At 42.6% G+C, this 22,585-nt stretch overlaps 2 protein-coding genes across 2 annotated transcripts; both read right to left on the reverse strand.

Annotated features, from left to right (window-relative positions):
- Nucleotides 1–1,619: 1,619 nt before the first annotated feature.
- Nucleotides 1,620–13,145, reverse strand: rrn3 (RRN3 homolog, RNA polymerase I transcription factor). The gene is made up of 17 exons (XM_063214965.1): nt 12,668–13,145; nt 12,515–12,571; nt 12,320–12,409; nt 12,093–12,222; nt 9,984–10,043; nt 9,800–9,863; nt 9,630–9,699; nt 9,434–9,532; nt 8,908–9,000; nt 7,736–7,868; nt 6,407–6,537; nt 5,435–5,565; nt 4,271–4,455; nt 3,130–3,238; nt 2,530–2,682; nt 2,053–2,137; nt 1,620–1,811 (listed from the first exon to the last, which is right to left on the reverse strand). Exons 1-17 carry the CDS (start codon nt 12,761–12,763, stop codon nt 1,659–1,661), a joined length of 1,839 nt encoding a protein of 612 aa, XP_063071035.1. The 5' UTR covers nt 12,764–13,145; the 3' UTR covers nt 1,620–1,658.
- A 3,863-nt stretch (nt 13,146–17,008) lies between these two features.
- si:dkeyp-72e1.6 (transmembrane protein 238-like) lies at nt 17,009–18,495 on the reverse strand. The gene is made up of 2 exons (XM_063214976.1): nt 17,810–18,495; nt 17,009–17,546 (listed from the first exon to the last, which is right to left on the reverse strand). The coding sequence occupies exon 1, from the start codon at nt 18,383–18,385 to the stop codon at nt 17,840–17,842; it is 546 nt and encodes a 181-aa protein (XP_063071046.1). The 5' UTR covers nt 18,386–18,495; the 3' UTR covers nt 17,009–17,546; nt 17,810–17,839.
- Nucleotides 18,496–22,585: the final 4,090 nt, after the last annotated feature.

The following is a 22,585-nucleotide window of genomic DNA, read 5'->3' on the forward strand; positions in this document are numbered from 1 at the left end:
GTCTGCTGTTTTAATATAGTATTTCTTGCCCATTTAGAAACATTGGTAAACATTTTGTTGAGAATTAGTTTATTATTTATAAAGTGTTTATACAGCTGTTTATAGGTAGTTATTCTAAACCGTTACCCTGCTTGGTCCTCCAGTGAAGCACAGTGTGTGGTGTGATGATCTGTATATTTTGTTACTTATAGTGTGTGCTCTTTGGAAAATAAAATGATTGTAATTAAGGAATATTTAAAGAGGGATGAAAAGTTTTTTTTTTTAAATTGACCAATTTAAACAATTTCCCAGTGATTGAAATAAAAATAAAAAAAGATTATTGAAATTAGTCAGATCTTTCACACGGGTGTGTATATTGAGCCAATGTATTTATTGTTAACAGTGGTCTGGTTGGAGATCAAGTAGTTCAGAGCCAAAACCCTGAAAAAAATGTGTAAGCAGTCACAACATGTACAGTCAACACAGTTCCAACTATTTTGCATTTGCGTTAAAGTATAAACATTTCTCTATAAATATTTTAACAGTTCAATCTTATTAACCAACGTCGCAGGAATATGGAGCCCAAACTTTGTCGTCAGTTTTTTTTTTAAACAAACGTTAAAAAGAAAATGTACAAAATACAAACAGTAAACCACTTACAGACTTCTAATTAACAAGATGTGGTCATTAAAATATTTACTGCCTGTAAAACTGTTTGTAATGAAAAATAACCAAAAAAATAAGCACCTCAAATGGTCATTCTACACATTTGTGTGTATCAAATTCAACTTAACCATTTTCAGCTATTTACATCTTGATGTGAGCAGGGCTTTTTCTGAACGGGGAAATAGGGGCGCTCCACCCTCATACTTCCGCGAGTGCACCCTCATACTTATTTTTTTTAAATATATAAATTACTTTTTTTGAGCGCCCCTAGTAAATTTCTCAGTCACGGGGGCCAACAACCTGCCATGGTGCTCCCTCATGCCAAAAATTCCTAGAAAAAGCCCTGGTGAGCATCACTGTTTAAACAAATGTTACTTTCAGACACACAGCTTTTGACACTCCAGTGAGTGAAGAGACTGCAGTTCATAGACAGAGGGGTGAACTAATACTCCCTCTCTCTGCCTCTCGAGTTTGTGTGCGAATAGAGTCCATATAGAGAAGAAAAGGTGATCTATGCTGCCCCCTGTTGGTTGTTGATGGGATCAGAAGAGGTGCTGATGGAAAATCAGAAGGGATCAGGTGTGTTTGAGGAGGTTGAGTAGTAGATTAGAGGGGTGCAGCAGGAAGATGAGGTGGGCTAAGAGATGGGGGGGGGGGGAGAGGAAGAGCAGAGGGGATCAGAAGGGGCGTAGGAGGACGGAGAGACGATGGAGAGGGGTGTCATAAAGGGGCAGTGCAGGAAGGAGGAGTGGGGTGGGCCAAAAAGAGGTACTGGAGGAGTCCAGCCAGAGGGGTTCAGAGGGGAGCACTGGAGGCTGTTGAGGTGGGAGGGGGTTCCGAAGGCAAAGGGGCACTGCAGCTGGAGGAAGGCTGGGGATAGGAGTCAGAATGGGATGGAAGAAGGCAAGAGGGTACTGGGGGAAGGCCATCCGGGGCGAGGTATTAACAGTGGGGGGGGGGGGGGGGGGGGGGGTTAGAAGGGGCGTGAGAGCAGGGGATTGGGGGGTGGGGGGTTAGAAGGGTCGCCGGAGAAAGTCGAGAGGCGGGGAGCCCACGCTGCTGGGGCTACGGAGGTGCGACTCAAATGAGCCGGGTGTCATGCCCATCATCACCGTGTCCTGGGGCGTCTCCCCTCGCAGGAAGTCATCCTCCTCCTCCATTGAGGCCTGGACAACAAACAATACCCACGATTACATTCCCATCAACTACGCACACGCACGCATGCATTTTCACGTCCCAATTGTAAATATTTAGTTTATTTAGTTTATTTTCTTTGCTAAGGCTGCATCTTTGAGAGCCACCACTGAAAATATATGCAAAAGTCTCTTCAGCATGCCAAATTGCTTTGTGGAATGAGGAACACTTTTTTTTGCTTCATTACCAAGTTAGCATCTACAGTGTACTTACTTTCCTGACGTCCCGCTTTGACATGTCAGCCACGCAGTCCGGTTCCTCCCACACCTGATAGAGGGGCTCGATGAGCTTACCCGACCTGCCAGAGGACAGACATCATGTCAGAGGACAGCAAAACCAGACTCCACACCTTTACTCCTTTACAACCTCAATTTTATGAGTCTATGCGAGTGTATGCCTGAGAATATACATTAATATATAGAGAAGTAATTACATAAGTATACATGACTAAGAAGAGCCCTTAATGCAAATATCAAAAGGATGGCAGAGCACAAGATAATGATGTAAGACGAAGCAAGCAGTTGGGATACAAGTTCCTCCAGAAAGAAAACAAAAAGAAACATTTAAACTTCAGGAGGAAAGAAACAAAAAATAACACAAAGCATCTCAGTCAATTAACTTCAAAAATAAGAATATAACCAAAAGGAGGTCAGAGACTTCTTAGGCTACTTAGATGAGTGCATGGGTTACCTCTTGAGCAGGTAGGGGTCGAAGGGGAAGAAGCTGTCTAGAGGGTTGGTGTTGGCCACCACAGAGTCGCCCCCGGTGGAGCTGCGGATGATGGGCAGGGTGCTGCGGTTGTTGCGCTCGATGATGGTGTAGCAGAACACCAGCTGGTACTTCCTGGAGGCAAGACGGGCAAGTGGATTAATGTGAAGGGTAGTTAAGACTTGTCTCTACAAACAAGTTCAGTGATATGAAGAAACTTAAAGAGGAGGAGTATTTATGTATTGTACACTGAGAGTAGGGCTGGAAGAGAAGTGAAAGGGACTGATGAGCAGGAGCTTGGAGTGAATTGCAGGGAATGTTCAGAATTTTATGTTGGATGTGAGATTTCACTGCGTGCCACTTTGAGTTCTGAACACATGGTGAACGAGTTGAAAAGTCAGCAGATTGGCAGGGTTATGGGGGGGGCGGGGGGTCAGGAGGCAAGAGTATTGTTGCTCTCTACATGTAAAAAACAAAGCAGGTGCGTAGACGCAAAATATACATTTCAAGGTGGGAGCAGGTTCGCACACTGAATAAGACAATAAGGTCAAGCACAAGGGTTACGGGCGGGCGGTGACATACCTGGTGATGGCAGCGAACATGTTGGTGATGGCGGGCAGGCAGACCTTCAGGGGGTTCAGCTGGCACATCACGATACGCTCCAGATTCAGGCTCTGCAGGTACGCCAGCCCTGTACACCACACAGGCAGTCATGGGTTAGCGGTTAGAGCGTCAGACTTGTATCCCAAAGGTTGCCGGTTCGACTCCTGCCCGCCAGGTTGGTGGGGGGAGTAATTAACCAGTACCCTCCCCCATCCTCCCCCATGACTGAGGTACCCTGAGCATGGTACCGTCCCACCGCACTGCTCCCTTGGGGCGCCAGTGGGGGCTGCCCCCTTGCACGGGAGAAGCATAAATGCAATTTTGTTGTGTGCAGTGTGCAGTGAGCACTTGTGTGCTGTGGAGTGCTCTGTCACAATAACAATGGGAGTTGGAGTTTCCCAGCTGGGCTTTCACTTTCACACAGGAGAACCCAGATCAACCAACTTATACATATAACCAGCATGACGAGTACCATGTGCATTACGCCCAGGGCTCTAAATTTACTCTTTTCATCACTTGCCAAAATGGTAAGTGGATGTTAATCTTACTAGCCAACTGCATACTCACCAATGGGTCAAAATGGCTAGTAAGTTGATCTATTCTACCAGCCAAACTGAAATTTCACCATCATTTGGCCTGTTGGCTGGTGTTTATTTAGAGCCCTGATTACGCCCCTTCCTGGGGGATAACATTGAGGGACAGTACAAGGCAAGGCCCTGTTGGTGTTGGGAGAGAAGAGGCGAAAGACAAGGACCTGTAGACTAGCGTTGTTCACGTTCAACATGCCGAGGATCTGTTGTGTTGTCGGCTGTAAGCCAAACAGCCGTGGCTGAAGCATGGACTGTTTTAGGCTAGCCGATGTGTTGCATGCAAGTTAATGAGACTTTCGGTTTGTTGCCCCCCACAAGGAGCAGGACCGTTCTTTCACAAACAAAGTACACTGATGGCTGGGGTTATACATATTTGCACACCTCACATAGCACCTCTTAAATTTTGAAATAGGGAGACTAAGAAAAAAAGTATTTTTGGATCATTGAGCTAAACCCAGAACACAACTTAGACATGCATAAGATAAGAAGCAGCTTGCTTTTCAACAAACCGCTCACTGCAGTGCACACACCTTTCTTCATGTTGCCCTCCACGATGGCCCTGTGCCTGAAGACCAGCGTGTAGAAGACGGCCTGGCAGGCGGCGTAGAAGGGCCCGTGCAGCGTGATGTCACAGAAGGAGCGCGAGCTGGCGTCCTGGCTGTCTATGTAGAGGTGTAGCCATGGCAACAGCAGGTCCAGACATGCCCTCACCGTGCTGATGAGACAAACACACACACACACGCACGCACACACACACACGGACACATACGACAACAGGGAACAAAGGACAAAGTTAGTTTTCTGTTTCCTGTAACACTGTTTTGATTTACACACTAAAGATTGCCAGGAAAAACTACCCCAGGAAAGACACGTGCGTCACAGAGAGAAGGCTTCACATTCCTCAGGTAAAATCCAGTCTTATCTATTGACCAATTAGAATAATCATTAATGTGTTAACTTACAACTAATAAAACACTTCCTGCATCCATTTGCTTAAAGGCAAAGAATGGGATTCCTGAGCATCTTCTACTGCAATGAGCTTATTCAAACAAGTATTGAGTTTTAGGAGAGCCAGAAACAAGGACACATTTGTTCATTTGCTGTGCACTGAAACAACAAATTGTAGCAGTTGGATCATCTACACTCCATGCCGTTAAATTCATGGTAAAGTAAGTTGCTAGCATTCAGTCCGTCTTAAATAAGCCCTCAAATTGTTAAGACAGGGAAGTCAAACTTAGGCCCGGGGGGCATTTTGATTGGTCTGTAAGATCATTACAAATGTTCGTTACAGTTGGACGGGCCCACATACATAGTACACATACACATACATAGTACCATACCACATACCACACTATATACATACCACATACATAGTAACATGACTTGAACATAAAATTTGATACGTCATAGGACGTCATTGGACGGAGGCCAATGTAACATCTCCCACTCATACAACACAATAACTTAAAGTAATATGTTTAGGCATATAAGCCATCATATAAGAGGGTTGTGAAATGTATCGTTGAGTTTTAAATGCATGCCTGCACGTGCATTTTAGAAATCTAAAAATTGAGTTTGGCCCAAGACTGACTCCATTATATCCCAGGTTTTAATTTTGGCCCCCTGTGAATTGGAGTTTGACACCCCTGCCTTGAGAGGTTATTAAAAAACTGCTCGGTGTATGGGTGACTTACGAGACGGGTAGGAATTTGGCGCGTGCCAGGAAGCTGCCAATGTAGCCGGCGGCCGCCTGCCTGAGAATGGGGGGCTGGGAGGGGCTCTGCAGCAACTTCCACAGGTGGTCCAGAAACGCCTCCGCCAGCCCCTGACAAACAAAAAACACAGAAAAAAATACAATTACATATTAAATTTGTGGTCAAGTCAGAAGATTAACCCATTGCGTCCTGGAGCGACATATACGCTGCATTCAGGTTCTTGAGATTTGAGCTGTTTTATTAAAAATGTGGATAAGTTAGAGCTGAATGAACACATTCTAGTGCAAAATGAAGGCTTTTAAGTGCAACTTGTTTCATGTTTTTATGTGTTTTGGAGGCTGATATATTTATGTTTTATTAGGGAGAGGGCACCTTTTAGGCTAAAATGGGTTAAGAGGAGAAAACAAACAGTTTAACTTCGTTCGAGGAGCAGCCAAGAATTCCACGGTTTCCAAAAAATAAAAACGACAAATTATTAAGTGCCACAATGTCACTTAGTACTCTTTTCACCAACATATTCAAAAACACCTCAAAACATGGCGGCGCGCACCGTCATACATCAGTGTGTTCTGTTATGGCTTGACACAAACTAAACTCCTTGTCCGACCGCAATGAGGGATGGCACCACCAAGCCATTTTTCACAGAATAATTCAAAACAGGGCACACAGAACGTGTTCTATTCTGGTTTCACACAATCTTGTCCAGTCTCTGGAGTCCTCCTGTGTACTCACCACAGTGTTGCCTGATGGAAAATGCTGAACTATCGTACCAAAACCTCAAAAATAATTGTTTTTGGGGGCTATTTTGGAGGAAAGTATCATACAAGAGCCAAATGGTTGTTTCAGGGCAACTAAAATGAACTGAATGAAAATGATCGTAAAGAGGACAAAATGGACAAAGCTATGGTACAAATATGATCATTATTGTATATCTGGCAACAGTGTACTCACCAGGCGTAGGCTGCTGAGGTAGAAGACGCAGTATTGGACGTGGTAGGAGGCGTGAGTGGGCAGGATCAGCTTGTCAAACACACCCAGCAGGTCCCGGTACAGAGCCTTGGTCCTCTCCAGCTCCAGCACACCTACAGTTACCACAAGGACACAGGTGAGTCCAAAACTACCACAAGGACACAGGTGAGTCCAAAACTACCACAAGGACACAGACTACCACAAAACTACCTACTCACCAGGGCTTGACGTTAACTTTTATTCCCACCGGACACTGTGGCTAGTGGTTTTCCTGAGTCACTAGCCATTCAGCCAGAGTTTTGTTGTCAGTTTTTTCCCTTTGGAATATTCTTGCATTTAAATACATACAATTGATGCAACTATGTTTTGTCACCCCAAAGAATAAATTACCTGTCAAAGTGGATCGTGAGACTGAAACTGTTACAAGCCACTGCCAAGTTTTACCAGCATTTAGTCGGTTGGCAGGTGCCAGTGTCAAGCCCTCCTACTCACAGAGGTGAGCCCAAAACTACCTACTCAGAAAAGTATTTAGATGGACAGACAGACCAACATAGATAAGTGCCTCTTGAGTTGATGCATGTGACTCAAGGGAGATTACATAGTTGGCGCAAACAATGCAAGCTAACACACATAGTCAACGCTTGTTACTGCGTTCACCACAGTGACGTTCTGGCTAAACAACATATTGATGCACATTGGCAGCTGGAGCGTAGCATAAGCATTAGGATGTGTTCACTATGTAAATTGTGCACATCCCAGGAAAAGGTGCAGGACAAAGGCTGCCTGAAAGTTTGGAGCGCGTGAGGAGTCTGCACACTTAAAATCTTTTTCTTTGATGTTTTCTGCCATTGTCTTTATCAGATTCTGGTCAAAACGTAATCCAGCCATGGAATAAAACATCCAAGAACAAAGATTTTAAGTGTGGAGACTAGGGCTGCACAATATATAGAAAATGTATCGTTATCGCAATATCACAGCTTGCAATACACATATCGCAAAAGTTGGTTAAATTACGATACCTAGTTTTTACATTTTAATAACAGCAAATTTGGTGAAAAGGTCAAAAAAGGTATTAAAAAGGTTGACATTTTAAGTAGATATAACCCATGTTTTTCCTAATAAAAATAATGTTGGAAATAAAACATTGCTCTCAGTTGCTTCATACATGATTAAGTGTAGAATGGCAAGTTGAGAGGGCAAAATATATATTAAATATCGCAAGTAATATAGATATTGCGGTATACAGGCATGTGTCACTGTCATGTGGGAACTCCTCACTCCAAACCCCTTAAAATGCACCCTGTGTCTCACCGTTGAGGAAGCATGCGTCCTTGATGTAGGCCAGCAGGATGCCCATGAGGGAGTCCAGGCGCTCTGCCACGGGGTGGGCCATCGCAGAGCACTCCGGCGGGGTGGCCTCCAGACCTGAGTCACCATCCTCGTCCTGCAGGGGGACAGCGGCAGTGGACAACAGAGGATAAGCAAGACTTAGTCAACAAGTCAACAGTGGCACTGTAGAGATTTAAAAGCATCAATATCTCCATCTTTCATTTATTTTTTAAGATGTATTTTTTTGGCTTTTTTGACTTTACTTACTAGGACAGTGCGAGAGGTGGACAAGAAGCGAATTGGGAGAGAGGCGGGAAGGGGTCAGCAAAGGACCCAGGCCGGGAATCAAATCCGGGTGAGCCACATGGCAGGCGAGTGCCCTACCGGTTGGCCAAGGCAGGGCCATATATATATATATATATATATATATATATATATATATATATATATATATATATATATATATATATATGGGAGGGTAGGCTCAGTTGCAAAATGGGTCTTAATAGTGTCTTTTATCATATTAATACTAAGGGGTCATTGGCAGGCTTATGAGGATGTCAAGAGGGTATTGGGAGGCTCATGATGAGGTTTTTTGAACCAAAGAATATTTTGACGACTCCTCCACCCTTCCATATTCCAAATACCAAACATGTACATGCATTGTTATTACAAAATTTTTATTTGAAATTCATAGGTAAAGTAAATATATGTATTAACCATACAGCTGAATACCATTACTGACCATTTCAGAATTATGCTAGCCGTTTTCCCTTTAAGCAAAATCCCTTTTCTCTCCGCACCCTCTGCAGTACCAAGTTTGGGAACGGAGGTGTCGTGCCATCAAAGATTTCCTTAGGTAGAGAAAGATATCCCGAACTCCACCCATCCAATGCAAAAACGTGTGCTCAATTTCGGTCTCCTAAGGGGGCGTTGTCCCCTCCTACTTTTTCTCTTTTTGTGGTGTTTGTGCAAGATGTGCGCTACCGCCATCTACAGTGCCATTAACTCAATTTATTCTCAACCTCAAGACTCCAAAGGTATCCTAACCAAAGGTCTCCTAAAGGGGCGTTCACACGACATCTTTGATGCCATGCTACAGCCATAACTGATTAGCATTCAGGCCAGCTAGCGGAGCAGCAGCGATGACTTACCATATCAAACAGGCAGTCGTCCTGCGATGCTTCACAGCTCCTCTGCTCAGCACTCTCCTCCATCTCTTCAATTTCAGCACGAGGTGCACTGACCTGCAGTCACACACAACACACACTTTTCAAGCATCAGATTTGGGTTGTAATAATAATACTTCATAACTTATTTAGCAATAATAATAATAATAATAATAATTTATATCCAAATTAAATCTTGTGTTCGTACATTATGTAAATTCTCCTTTTTCGTCACATGAATTAGAAGTCATTTAGTTTTATAGGAACGTATTTCACAAGACATTACTCAAAATGCCTCTTGACCAATGTGTGGGGAGTTACAATGCACAAATGTCATACAAGAAAGATATGAAGTATGGATATTTGTACCAAAACACTCCTTCAAAACATTACAACATCCAGCATTGAATTCAATGACATGCCCTTTCCATTGTGCAACAATCCTTCAGCATTTGTCCGTACAATATCTACACAACACAAAATGTATACAGAGAGGGGAAATAGTACTCACGTCCAACGATAACATTTTACTGATGATGAGTTCCAGGATCTCTCGTCGCAGAGCTGGGATGTACACAGTCACTCGTAACAAGTTGTGGACATAACACTCCTGGAGAAAAAAGCAACACATTTTAGCACGTCAAAGTGGATTATTTAACACTGACAGAATATATAACAGCATCGTGTCATGATGAGAAAGAACTCACAAGAGTTCTAGGTGACTTCTGGACGAAAGGGAAGTTATCACTGAGAATGGGCATCAGGAATCTACTAGTCCTGGAAGCACAAGAGTTTTCAGTTTATTTTAACGAAACAATGGATTTTAAACACAAAAATATAAGTTTCTGTACACAATGACTCATTCAAAGATACTTACGATGGGACATATCTTAAAATGATTTGCAGGGCTTGATGACAGTGATTAAAATTCCTTGGAAGGTCTGTAAAGATATGAGAAAAAAATGTATTCAAAACAACATGTAGCATGAAGCCAGAAAAAAAAGTTTGTGAATTTCATTTTCTTTTGTATTTTGTTATGGTAAGAACACAAAAACACTCACTTTCATCATCGTCGTCTGAATCGGAAATGTCCACATCACCCTCACGGATTGTTACCCTCGCTGCATTTAAAAAAATTTTTAATATTAATAACAATACATTTTATTTAGAGCGACTTTCAAGAAACCCTAGGACACCTTTCAAAGCATAATGTTAAAAGAGCAGTAAAAAGAAAAACGAGAAAAGCAACACTTGTTACAATACAAAGAAGGATGGCACAGACTCAACAACAAAGCAAGACAGGACACAAATAACATAATAAAACCTCAATCAGTCAGCATTGTGTTGGGTAGCCTACGGCGTAGATGTGAGTTTTGAGCAAGGTTTTAAAGGTGGAAAGGGAAGTATATTGATGTTGTGAAAGTGGAAGGTCATTCCAAAATGTAGGGCCAGCCACACTAAAAGTCCTATCATCCATAGATAAGAGCCTTCTGTCAGTGGGGAGGCTTTCGTAAAAGGGTTGGGGTGGCCTTGGCTGTGGCTTAACCAGCTAAGGCACCACCTGTAATCATGCTGGTGACCTGGGTTTGATTCCGGCCCGATGTCATTTCCTGATCCTTCACCGTCTCTGTCCCGCTGGTTTCCTGTCAGCACAATCCCTGATCTGTCTTATAAAGGCATAAAAAAATGGCCAACAAAATTCAAGGACATGGGGTCACTCACGGGTCCAAGAGACAGGTGGTGGGCCTGGCCTGGGTGACAAGATCATGAACTAAAGCAAGCCTTTTGCTGTATTAAACAGACACGGCAAGCACAATGAACATGCCGTTTTGCACATGCACAATTATAAGGCTTACTTGAGGAAGGCATATTTTTTTCTCCTTCGTTTCCTTTGTTTCATTATGCCTATGAAAGAACAAAGAGGTCGCAATGTGCAACGCAATGCAGGAGTGACTCCACATTCGAACATGGAATAGGACACTTTCATTCCGCCTGCCATCAGTAATCAGTGTGATAGACACCCCTTAAGCCCCATTAAGGTATGAAACAAATGTAAACAAATCATAAAATAATATAGGCCTTAACTGAGTAGTCGGTCATTTAGGTTTATTGACTTTCCGAACTTCACAGACGTGTCATCGGGGTATTCATCAGGGTTTTCGACTGGCGTCGCAAGTGCATTAGATTACTTTTCAATCCTAACACTAGATACAAAAGATAGCTTTTCGATCGCAAGCACAGGGAAAACTAAACCTGCAATATTTTTTGACATGTCATAACAAAGTACCATCCAAAAAAGCTAGTGAGAGTAAATCAGTTACCCATCACAGCTGATTTTAACCCCACGACAAGTGTGCGTGTGCCAATGTCAAGCCCTGAAGATAACACTAGGTCATCATCAGAGCACAAACTGTGTGGCTGCACAGAGAGCTGTGGTCGCAGCAAGCCAGCCAGCTCATTAGTATTGACATTCCTAGTGCTCTGGTATGTGAGGGAGCACGGGGGGTGGTGGCTGTGCTGAGACTTAGTCATTCAGAAAAGAACAGCTATGTGATCGAAGATGGAGACAACTTTAGGGAGCAGGTTAGGTGACAAGACCTAATGTGTGGCGTTTGGGTGTGGATGTGTAGGAAATACAACATGCAGAGTAAGATCAGAGTGGTTGAAAACATTTAGAAATGGTGTTAGCAAAAGAACAATGGTTGGAATCATGCATATTAATTTAGTCCTGAACCAGAACAGAGGTGTAAGTGTAAGGGGCACATAGAGAGGACAGCAGCTCTGTCAATTCAGTTTTAAAAACTGAACACGTCTCTGGAAGCCTGTACAGCAGTAACATGGGAAGTTGTTGGCTGCTAGGAAAACTTAGGCAAAAACAGTCAAAGTATGAACAATTCTGCAGGGGCACAGGCACACTCTTAAATCCAGTGCGATGTAGTACAGCCAAACTTCCCCCAGCTACACTGACATTGGACAAGTCAAGTGCCAGATGATGAAAAATGAAGAGAAATGTTTAAAAAAAAAAAAAAAAAAAGGAAGACAATATAGGTCCCCCATAAGGGGGTGGTGGTGGTTGGGTTAAAAAAAAAAAAAAAAAAAAAAAAGTGCCAGATGATGCCTATTCCAACTGTTGTCAGACTGACAAATGAGACAATTTAGTTTATACATACCAGGAGTAAAATGGGAGACAACCATTTTGAGACAGGTTCTCAAATACACGGTTTGGGCTGACACAAGGTTACTCAAGAAGGACAAGTACTCCTCCACCACAGCTTGACTCCGACCCAGCCAAGGAAGTCTCTGCGAACACAACCATTAACCAAAATGGTTTAATATTCAAGGTACTACAATGCATGGCATTAGTGGAACATTTCTTTAGAGGAGGAAGAGTACTCACTAAAACAGCATAGACAAGTTGTTCATGCTCTTTGCTCAACTGAGTAACGCAGCCTCTGAATTCTTGAAGCCAGTTTATGATCTGAGCATCCTGTTGACCAAAGAGTGGGTGTAGAGAGATCAATACTTGTATACTACAAATATGTGTTTAAATGTGTGAACCATAAGGTAAAAGAGAGGAGCAATCTTGCCTTACCTTGATATCAGGATCTGTCAACTGGTGCTTCAATAACTCGTAATCCCCTTTGTCACCCTGTAAATAGATGCCATGCACAGGTGTTTACTTTATAGCCGAATAGTCCAAAGTGATTGCAAGTAAACAGGTTTGCTTAATGCTGTATTTACCCACCTTTTTGTATTTCGCCAACATGTTGACAAGATTACCACCAAAGCGCACCGTCTTTATTGGAGGGGTGTTGAGGAAATCCCGACCATCCACGTCCATGGCTTTGTGTGGCGCCTACAGCTCAATTTACTTGTCTAAGATGTGACACCACTATTGGATGTCTTTAATTTCAACAATATTGTCGCAAAGTACCCGGCCAAAACACTTCCAATTACAACAAGGACAGAATATTTTGGTGTGTTATATACCGGTATGTCAACTGTAGTTTGTTGTCTATAGGTTGCTCCCAGCATGGCATGCTATCCTTCGCAAAGTATTGTGGAACACTCTTGACTTGACTATTATTTTACGCTTCACTGAATACATCGCTTTATTGGTGCTTACCATCTAATATATACGTTCTCCTTACACTATTAGTTGCATTTTATCGCCGAGCATAAGAAAAGAAATCGAAACGCGTGCAAAGCCGACATGCTTAGCAGCTTTCACAACAGGAAGTACGTCAGTAGTCAGCTGGCCGTAGAACAGCCAAATGAGCAATAAACCAATCAGATATTCTGCCATCTAGAGTACAGGAGGTGCAAACTCAAGTTGTGCCTCTGATTCTGTCTACTGAGTGCATAGGTGCCACCTGTTCTAATTTCTCTGGTGCCACTGCCAGCTTCAGGTCAACAGGTCACAATGGAAGAATGGTTAAACCATAGAGGTAGAAAATAACACTAGAGAGGACACAGCAATTTGCGACAGCACTGGGAAATGGCAGCTGGAGCTTCCCAACTTCCGTAGGTAGTGTAGGTACTTTCAGACAATGCAAGTCAATGGAGAACACGCCCACCCATGTCAAGAAATTAACTAAAACTGTGTAAACATAAAGTAACACTTTAATCAAAGACCACATTTGAAATGTCAGGCTACATATCTACTGAAATCATATGAGTCGATAAAATACATTTAAAAATCAAATAATATATTTTATGAACATAGTTAGCAACACACTTCAACTATTGTCCTTGTATAGTGTGTTGATGGACATTTTCACACGATTAAGCCATTTTTGACAGAGGTGAGCCTAGTTCTCCGTTAATTTCCATAATGGCCGCTACAGATTGCCGTAAAAGGGGGGGCGGGGTCCTCTCTAGTGTTATTTTCTACCTCTATGGGTTAAACATAGTAGGCCAATTAGAAAAAGGCACAGCCAGACAGAAGACAATGAATTTCATTATTGGTGCGTTTTTGAAATGAAATGAAACTTTATTGTCATTGCACAGGTAGCTACAACGAAATTGGTATTCCCATCCAACTATATCTTTTGGAAGACCAAAAAAAGGTAGGTCATACGTGCGCCCCCATTTGGCACCGATGTGTAGGCCTAAGTGCAATAGTGTATTACTTTGCACTCAGATGAGCCAGAAAACAAATTAAAATTAAACATTAAAACAGAATGAGGAGATGGAAGCCAGAATGGTGTTGTCCTTCAGGATGCGTTTGGCTCTGCTGAGACAGCAAGAGTAGATAGATAGAGATCGTGAAAGGTAGGGACTAACCAATGATCTTCTGTGCTGTACTGGCCTCCCTCTGCAGTCTGTCAGCCTCTGTGCAATTGGAGTTTCATTAACATGGCAGATGCTGTTGCTCTCAATGGTTTGGGTCTAGCTGTTCCTTCTTGCGCACTCTCAGAAAGTGAGTCCACTTCTGCCTTCTTTAGTGTTTACTGATGAAGAGAGGTCAGCAGAGATATGGATGCCTTGGAATTTGAATGACTTCACTTGCTCCACACATTCGCAGTTGATGTGTACAGCGATCAAAATTAAAGTCCAACTGGTTTCTAGAGTTAAGGTTGCTAGCAAGGTTAGTCCCTAAAGACTAGATTATAAGACCACATAATATTAATGCACTCAGTCATTTTATGCCCCTGTATTTGGAACAGGTGAGGTTAGCAAATTTGCAGCTGCAGTGATCAGCTGGCTTACTGTGGATAGGGCAGTCATGGGTAAGTGGTTAGGGCATCAGACTTGCAGCCCAAAGGTTGCCGGTTCAACTCCCGACTCGCCAGGTTGGTGAGGGGAGTAATAGGCCTAAACCACTGCTCTCCTCCATGACCGAGGTACCCTGAGCATGGTACCGTCCCGCTGCACTGCTCCCTTGGGGGGCCATTGGGGGCTGACCCCTTGCATGGGTGAGGCATAAAATGCAATTTCATTGTGTGCAGTGAACACTTGTGTGCTGTGGAATGCTGTGTCATAATGCCAATGGGAGTTGAAGTTTCCCCCAGGTGGGCTTTCTTTACTGCTGTGTAAATGACATTTTGCACCTTGGCCAGGCCAGGTTTCCATTTTATTCGTGTATCTTCTGATGAACCTATTGCCATATTCATGATCATATCCAATCAAAATAATATGGTGTTCGTGCAGAATCAGTTATTCATGTGTGCAGACTTTTCTAATGGTGGTTCAGTGGTTTTGCAGTGGCAGTGTAACAGGCTTTGGGCAGCAGTGGTTTTTGACCACCATGATGATCACAATAACAGCTTGTGTCCGCCTCTCATGCTCTCTCTCTGAGTATGGCAACCCGACCGAAGCCTGACGGGCCTGGTCAGAACGCGATGGGCCGGGTCGGACTTGAACAAAAAAATAGAATATCTTGTCGGGCTCGAAGCAAACAGACATCGTAAAAATTTCGAGAACTTTTCTGTCAGTTCAGGGCCGGGCTCGGACAGAAAAAAATTTCCCGAGACACTCTGGAAGCTCTTCTCTGTGCTGTGGCCCGTGTTGGTGATGTTGTGTGACCTTAATTACCTCCGCCAAGGAGGTTATGTTTTCGGTCGTGTTGTTTTGTCAGTTTGTTTGTTTGTCTGTCTGTTTGTTTGTCTGTCTGTCTGCAGGATAACTCTAAAAGTTATGAACGGATTTGGATGAAACTGTGGAGTTGTTGGTAATGACCCCATGAACGAGTGATTAAATTCTGGTGGTGATCCAGGTCATGAACCTGAACCAGGATCTTTTTAAAGATTCTTCACCATTGCTGGCCTATAAATCTAGACGCCCCTAGTTAATTGAATTGCAGGACAGGGCAAAAAATTCCAGTTTCTAACTCCACAAAAAGAAAACAGACAGACTTAAAATGAAAATAGGGTGTACATAGTCTAATGTTCTATCAAGCGGCTTCCTTGGTGGAGGTCTGCGCTCTCTGAGTGCTTCTAGTTATATGCTTAAATGCCCTGCTTTATTTACAATGTTTCACTGTTGTACAGGCAGTGACTGAAAACAGGAGAACAGGAAAATGTTGAACTTTGTTGGACATAAAAGGTCAAAAATGACAAGTTTGGGAGTGATTCATCATTGCATCTTTTCTATCCAGGAATGTAAAGTAGGGCAGTCATGGCAGGGTAAGTGGTTAGGGCGTCAGACTTGTAGCCCAAAGGTTGCCAGTTCGACTCCCGACCCGGTGGGAGGAGTAATCAACCAGTGCTCTCCCCCATCCTCCTCCATGACTGAGGTACCCTGAGCATGGTACTGTCCCGCCGCACTGCTCCCTTGGGGCACCATTGAGGGCTGACCCCTTGCACGGATAAATTCAACTTCGTTGTGTGCAGTGTGCAGTGTTCACTTGTGTGTTGCTGTGGAGTGCTGTGTCACAATGACAATGGGCAATGACAATGGGAGTTGGAGTTTCCCAATAGGGCTTTTACTTTTTTTTCAAGTGCTGAGACTATGTACTTAACAGTTCACACCATAAATGATTGCATCAATGTTTGGCCATATCGTATAAACAGACATGAACAGATGGAAATGTGATTAAATTACATTGTGTGCAGAGATATAGAGACAGGGCATTGTCAAACAGGACAACAACTATGATTGGGCATGAACTGCTATAAAGCGCCACCAATTTCTTTCAGCTTGGTCATTTCCCCCGGGGATCAATAAAGTTACTCTACTCTATGTACTCTATCATGGTGGGTCTTGAGTTAAAACCTGACAGCCATACTTTTCCTAATTGTAGTCATTACTTTTTTAAATAACTGCTGTTAATCAAAAATAAGGCTATTGAACCATAATATTGTCATAATAGTCAACCAGCATTGAGGAACATGAAGAGATACATACAAAGCTGCCGTTAATCCCCAGTTTTAGGCCTGTCAGGGCAGGTGAGGTCCTGTTGGAAAAGTTAGCCCATATAACATTTCATTCCGTAAATGATCAAGCATGACTTTCTGCCTGCCCCATTCATGACACATTTATTATTTAAACAGGCAATCTTGCATAAATTATAATGTGGGAACTGGGAAGACAATGACATTATCAAGCAGGTACACAATGAAGAATATACGGGTGAATAAATGGATGAATAAAAAAAACATTTTATTACAAAACAAAAAAATATGAATCTGTACATTCAAAACTGTAGGCCCACTTGACTGGCTCTAACAGAAAAACATGAGCTCTCAGGTACAGGTGAAGATAGTGAAAACAAACAGTGATAAGAGGAAGCGGCAGGTACTCTGTAAAATCCCCCGCCTGACCAAAGGTCACAAGGTGTGGAGGGAATACAGCTTCTTGCAGCAGGTACACAGGAAAGATCCATTCCTTTATGGCACATTCAGGACACACAAAGTGAAATTCTGATTCCTCTTCTTTTATTATTATATTATTATTATTAGCCTATTATTATTATTATTATTATTATTATTATTATTATTAGTGTCCCCATATGTTTGTAGGCTACGTTCATTTCCCAAGAATTAAGGCAGTAGAATTGATTCCAGCCTCCCCTGGGCAGGAGAAAGGTGTCACAATCTTGTAAACATCATTAAAAATTCAAGAGAAAAGTAAGAAGTCAGGTCCCTGAAGTAAACAAAAACCTTTGACGGGCCTTCTTCAGTCTGCGAAAATAAAGGAAAATAAAATGAATTATTAAACCCCATTAAAAAACGTTTGTTTTCCTCTAACATTCTTACAAAATATATAAACATCTACTTTAGACTTTATATGATCTCCCTTTGTCCTCTGCCATGGCCACTCAATGCTAATGTTGACTAATGATTAACAGAACACACTCTGGTTTCCTTTTCAGACAGTTCGTTTTGAAGTGCGCAATAGAATAATTGCGCATTCGTACACTTCAATTAAATAGGGCCTAATATACCTTATCTCATAAATGAGTTGGTTGAAGTCTTCATATAGCGGATGTTTCCGTTGTATTTTCTGGCACGGGTACCTCTCCCTCAACAGTTGCAGACACGGTGTGTACATCTTCTTCAGAACCCATGGGAACAGCCACCGGAACTTGCTGAGCGCCTTGTCCAGCCGCGCGACCACTTTTCATTCGAGATGCTCCACTTTGACTCTGAGGCCCCCCTTTCCTTCTGAAAGACTGACTTATGCCATTAGTCAGGCGACTGGAGAATCGCCTCACCACACCAGCAATCCCTTTCTTCTTCAACAGACCAATGTCATCCTCCAGGTCCGCCGGTGGAACCTCAATGTTTCCCGTGTACCAAAACACCCACCATATAAGACTTAGGAAGATAATGATCGCTCCAGCATAAATGAGAAAATCGTAGAAAAATATGTCCAGAAACACTCCAAGCATAAGAATCAGCAAACCGAATATGTCAAAGGCAACGGCGAGCCAAAACGCACAGGAACAGCGTCCTAGACCTCCAAAAACCGGTTCGGAGTCCAATGAATCTGGGTCCTGTTTGTCCACGGCTCCAGCCATATTTTCTTTTTCAGATTTCTATTGTCCTTTAGTTCAACATTTCAAAAGAAACTCTTTCAATCGCGATGCTTGTAAAATGAGACAGGTGAGGAAGTTCACCGCTGTGCACAACTACCTGCCACAGAGGAGTGGCCGTCGCGCGCAGAGGGCGCGCCCTTTCGTAATCACCCTATCAACGTTGAAAACTCCACATGGGTTAATCTTAAGAACTTTTTTTAAGTGTTGAAGAGGAACTGAAAATAAACGGAAGTTGTGAGAAAAGAAAATGTTCAGGGCAAATAACAAGCATATGTGTCCATTAAAAAATATGTAATAAAAACTGTGCCATGCGCCATGGACCACAGAAACCGACCGCAGCTTAGAGGAACTTGAACTTGACAAGCTCACAGGAAGTATTCGCCTATATGGATATCACCTACAACTGTGGTAATACGTTGGTTGAGTGGGTGCTTGCATGGCAGCTTTTTGTATTTCCTGCCAATATTATACATTATTTCCAGCTAGCCAAAAATACAGTCTCTAATGTTCGATGTCTCTGCCCATTACCTGGTTGTTCTGTTCAGCAGCAGACACCAAAAACTAACAATAAAACAAGGCAAACCATAAAGGGAAGTCTAAAGCTAGATGCCAGCTCATTTGTTGATTGGGACAGTGTTGCATATAACAACCAATTGTGTAACACATGTGTTCTAAACATGTAATAGCTTCAGGTCTAATACAGATATACCAAGTTAATGACACAAAGCAATCTGTTTAATTTGTGGGCTTCTTTTATTGTTTAGGATGACTTGACAATGAATCAGTGACAGATCTTTCTGCATTACTGCTATACTAAATATCATTTTAGAGCAGATTTAGAAAATGTAGAAAACAAAGACAGAAAAGAAAAAAGGCAATATACAGGAGGTGACGAATGAAAAATCAGTAATACATGCAAAAATCCTTGCATGTGTTCAAAATGAGCTGCACAGACAGGGGCGTAGCACCAAATTTGGGGTCCTAGGAACAACTTCTTTCATGGGCCCCCCTACTCACACCCACTCCACCACGCCCCCACCCCCCCCCCCGCGCGAATGCGCGACTAATATTGTCATCCTCCTTGCCTTCCTCAGAAAACCCCTCTAGGCCTATGCTTTCCTCCCCTTCACTTGAATCATCCTCATTTTCAATCATATGATAGCCTATCACAGAACAGACATAATGTCCTTATTTTTCACATCACCAGTTGTGAAAAGTCTGCTATCATATTCATAGAGATGACTTTTAATCACTTCATCACTATGGTGTGAGGGGCAGGAGAGAGACTGGAAAATCTCTCTTCACAATGCATTTCGCCTAATATTTCGTGCACTAAGGAGACATGAGACATTGATATAGAAATGAACTTTCTTCAATAAGCATCCCTGAACAGAAACACACACGCTCGCACACATTCATTCACTTGCACTGGCCCGCTGCACGCACCCGCATGTCATTTGTCTGTTAGTTGTTTTTTGGGAGAGCAAGGAATAGAGAATCAGCTGTGATTTACTGGCAGAAGCTTACTATGGAATGTCGCTTAAAATAGGCTGGAACAAAAGTATCGCTGTTTGGATTTGATGCCGTTATTCTCAACCTTTTAAAGTCAGGGCACCCCGAACCTAGTCACATCATTATTTATTAGGCTACTGATTAGGCTATAGTTTCAGATTTAAATTGGCCAGTAACTATTTCACAGTAGCCTACCTTAAATAGGGTAATTGTCATGAGCACTCAATGCAGATAGGCTACCTGCTCAGCACGGAGGTAGGTAGGCTACTCTGCCTATCTTTTGTATTGCGCTTTGCGCAGATTAGAATGGCGTCAGCAGCATTCAAAACGCAGACTGGTGCCCCGTCAAAATCTCGTCATTAATTTACCACACTTCAGCTACAACGGACGTTGTCAGATGGCCAGGGAAAGTAACCAGAGATTTCCTATTGAGAGTGTTGAGACCGCAAAATGAAAGCAGAATGACGGTTCAGGACTGACAGCTCACACCGCCACCTTGACATTGGCAACTGATGAACGTGACGTTGATTAATATCGTTACGAGGACATAATCAATCTGCAAATGTCTGTGATGCACCCGATTGAGAAACTGCTTTTCCTCAACATTAGGATATTAGGCTAGCTAAAATAGGCTCACCTTCTCTCAAGTTCGCACAATTTGCATCTGACAGGGGGCATCTTCACGTTTGTGACATTTTCTTGATTCATTTTACAAATTAGCTTTGCTATTTGGATATTTGAACCAACATCGACCCTATGTTGGTTTTGTGACTTGTTATGAATATATCAAAGACAAATATGGGTTCAATAGACTATCACAATTATAGCCAAAAAATGTTTGGCTATAATATTTTTTTAATCTGACTCCGGCTATCAGTAGGCCACACGGAATGGGAATGAGATAACCAGTTAGCCTACTGTAGGCGGTAAATTTGACATTTGGGCTCACCTTTCTTGCAAGAAATCAGCAGCAGTTGCTTCATCTGGTTTCCCCTGTCTCTCTTGCCTTTCTATTCTTTTTGTGAAAGCCTGGTGTTTTAGACATCTTTCATTGCTAACCGGCTGCTGCGTTTAATGCCTATAATGAAGTGAGTGTTGATTACGCATATTGTGCAATCAAAAGTCCGCGAGAGGGCGGACTAAACCAATGCGTACTGATGATGGGGGTGTTTGATATATATTGTAGCCTATTTGCAGGCTAGGATATCCAATTTAACAGATGTATTTCCAGAGAACATTTGAATCACATAAATTACCAACATGTATTGACACATTATTGTAAAAATAATGTTTAAAAAAGCAAAACAAGATGAACATTTTACATAGGGCCCCCCCCGGTGGGCCCCCCAGGTGGGCTGGGCCCTGAGAATGAGTCGGGGTTTTTCCCCCCTGTTCCACGCCGCTGTGCACAGACAACCAAAGTATGGCAGATGCGACCTCATCCTGTAATAAAGAGTTAATACCCACATACACCAGTAGAAATATCTGGTCCTACACTGATACATCACTTACATCACACCAGGCTTCATCTAAACCTCAACATCCTCTTTGCCTGTAGGCTATCTCAAGGCTTGGCATCATCAAGGATATCTCAATAAAGCCTGCATGGTTTTTGTGACTTCAAAGCTCATGCAAATATTTGGTGTGGCCTACTCGCATTGTCAACCCATTTCAGTGACGGGGATGCAACTGGTGTGACTTAGTTCATGTTCACAATGAAATGCCTCCATATGCAGGCCCTGCCGTGGCCAAACAGTAGGGAACTCGTCTACCATGCCGGATTCGATTCCCGGCCCGGGTGCTTTGCCGCCCCTTCCCCATCTCTCTCTCCCCACTCGCTTCCTGTCACCACCTTCACCGTCCTATCATAAAGTAAAAAAAAGAAAAAAAAGAAGAAATGCCTCTGTATGCTGCTAGTTTAAGTTACAATTGATAAGACCAGATTCTCCAAGACCCATCAAGCTGTTGGAAATGCTCAAAATTGGCCCTGCCATGGCCATCCGATAGGGCACTCGCCTGCCATGCGGCTGACCCGGGTTCGATTCCCGGCCCGGGTCCTTTGCCGACCCCTCCCCGTCTCTCTCCCCATTCGCTTCCTGTCTACCTCTCATATTGTCCTTTCTCCTATATTGTTTATATCATGATAGTAATTTTATCAGTTGAATACAATTGAATATCATTTAATTGCATTCCATGTTGTTACAATACACACTATAAGTTCATGTTGGCCTAACTGTAAAAATAACAATAAAAAGATCCATTTTAAAGAAAGGTTGTTTTGCGACATGAAAAAATAAAGAGCAAATAAAGAGAATAACTGAAAATGTATGTAATTGTGCCATATCGTGATATATATCGTTATCGTGATATAAAGTAATCCATATTGTGATATAGTTATTTATCCATATCGCCCAGCCCTATCCTGTCATCAATAAAGTCTAAAAAGACCAAAAAAATAAACAAACAAAACACAAAAAGGAAATGCTCAAAATTGATTGGTTCCCTATCTTGATAGAATTTGAAATGTTTAAGATAGTGTGCGCGGTCAGACAAAATGATGTGTGAAACCCCCTGCAGCACCACAGTTAGTATGGCTAGTCTCAATTCACAAGAAGGTGAGAGGACGGCTAAACAATAAGTATACCCATTGGTGTCATGACATCTAAAACC

Source organism: Engraulis encrasicolus, chromosome 2 (genome assembly GCF_034702125.1).
Source record: "Engraulis encrasicolus isolate BLACKSEA-1 chromosome 2, IST_EnEncr_1.0, whole genome shotgun sequence".
In the NCBI taxonomy this organism is placed as follows: Eukaryota; Metazoa; Chordata; class Actinopteri; order Clupeiformes; family Engraulidae; genus Engraulis; species Engraulis encrasicolus.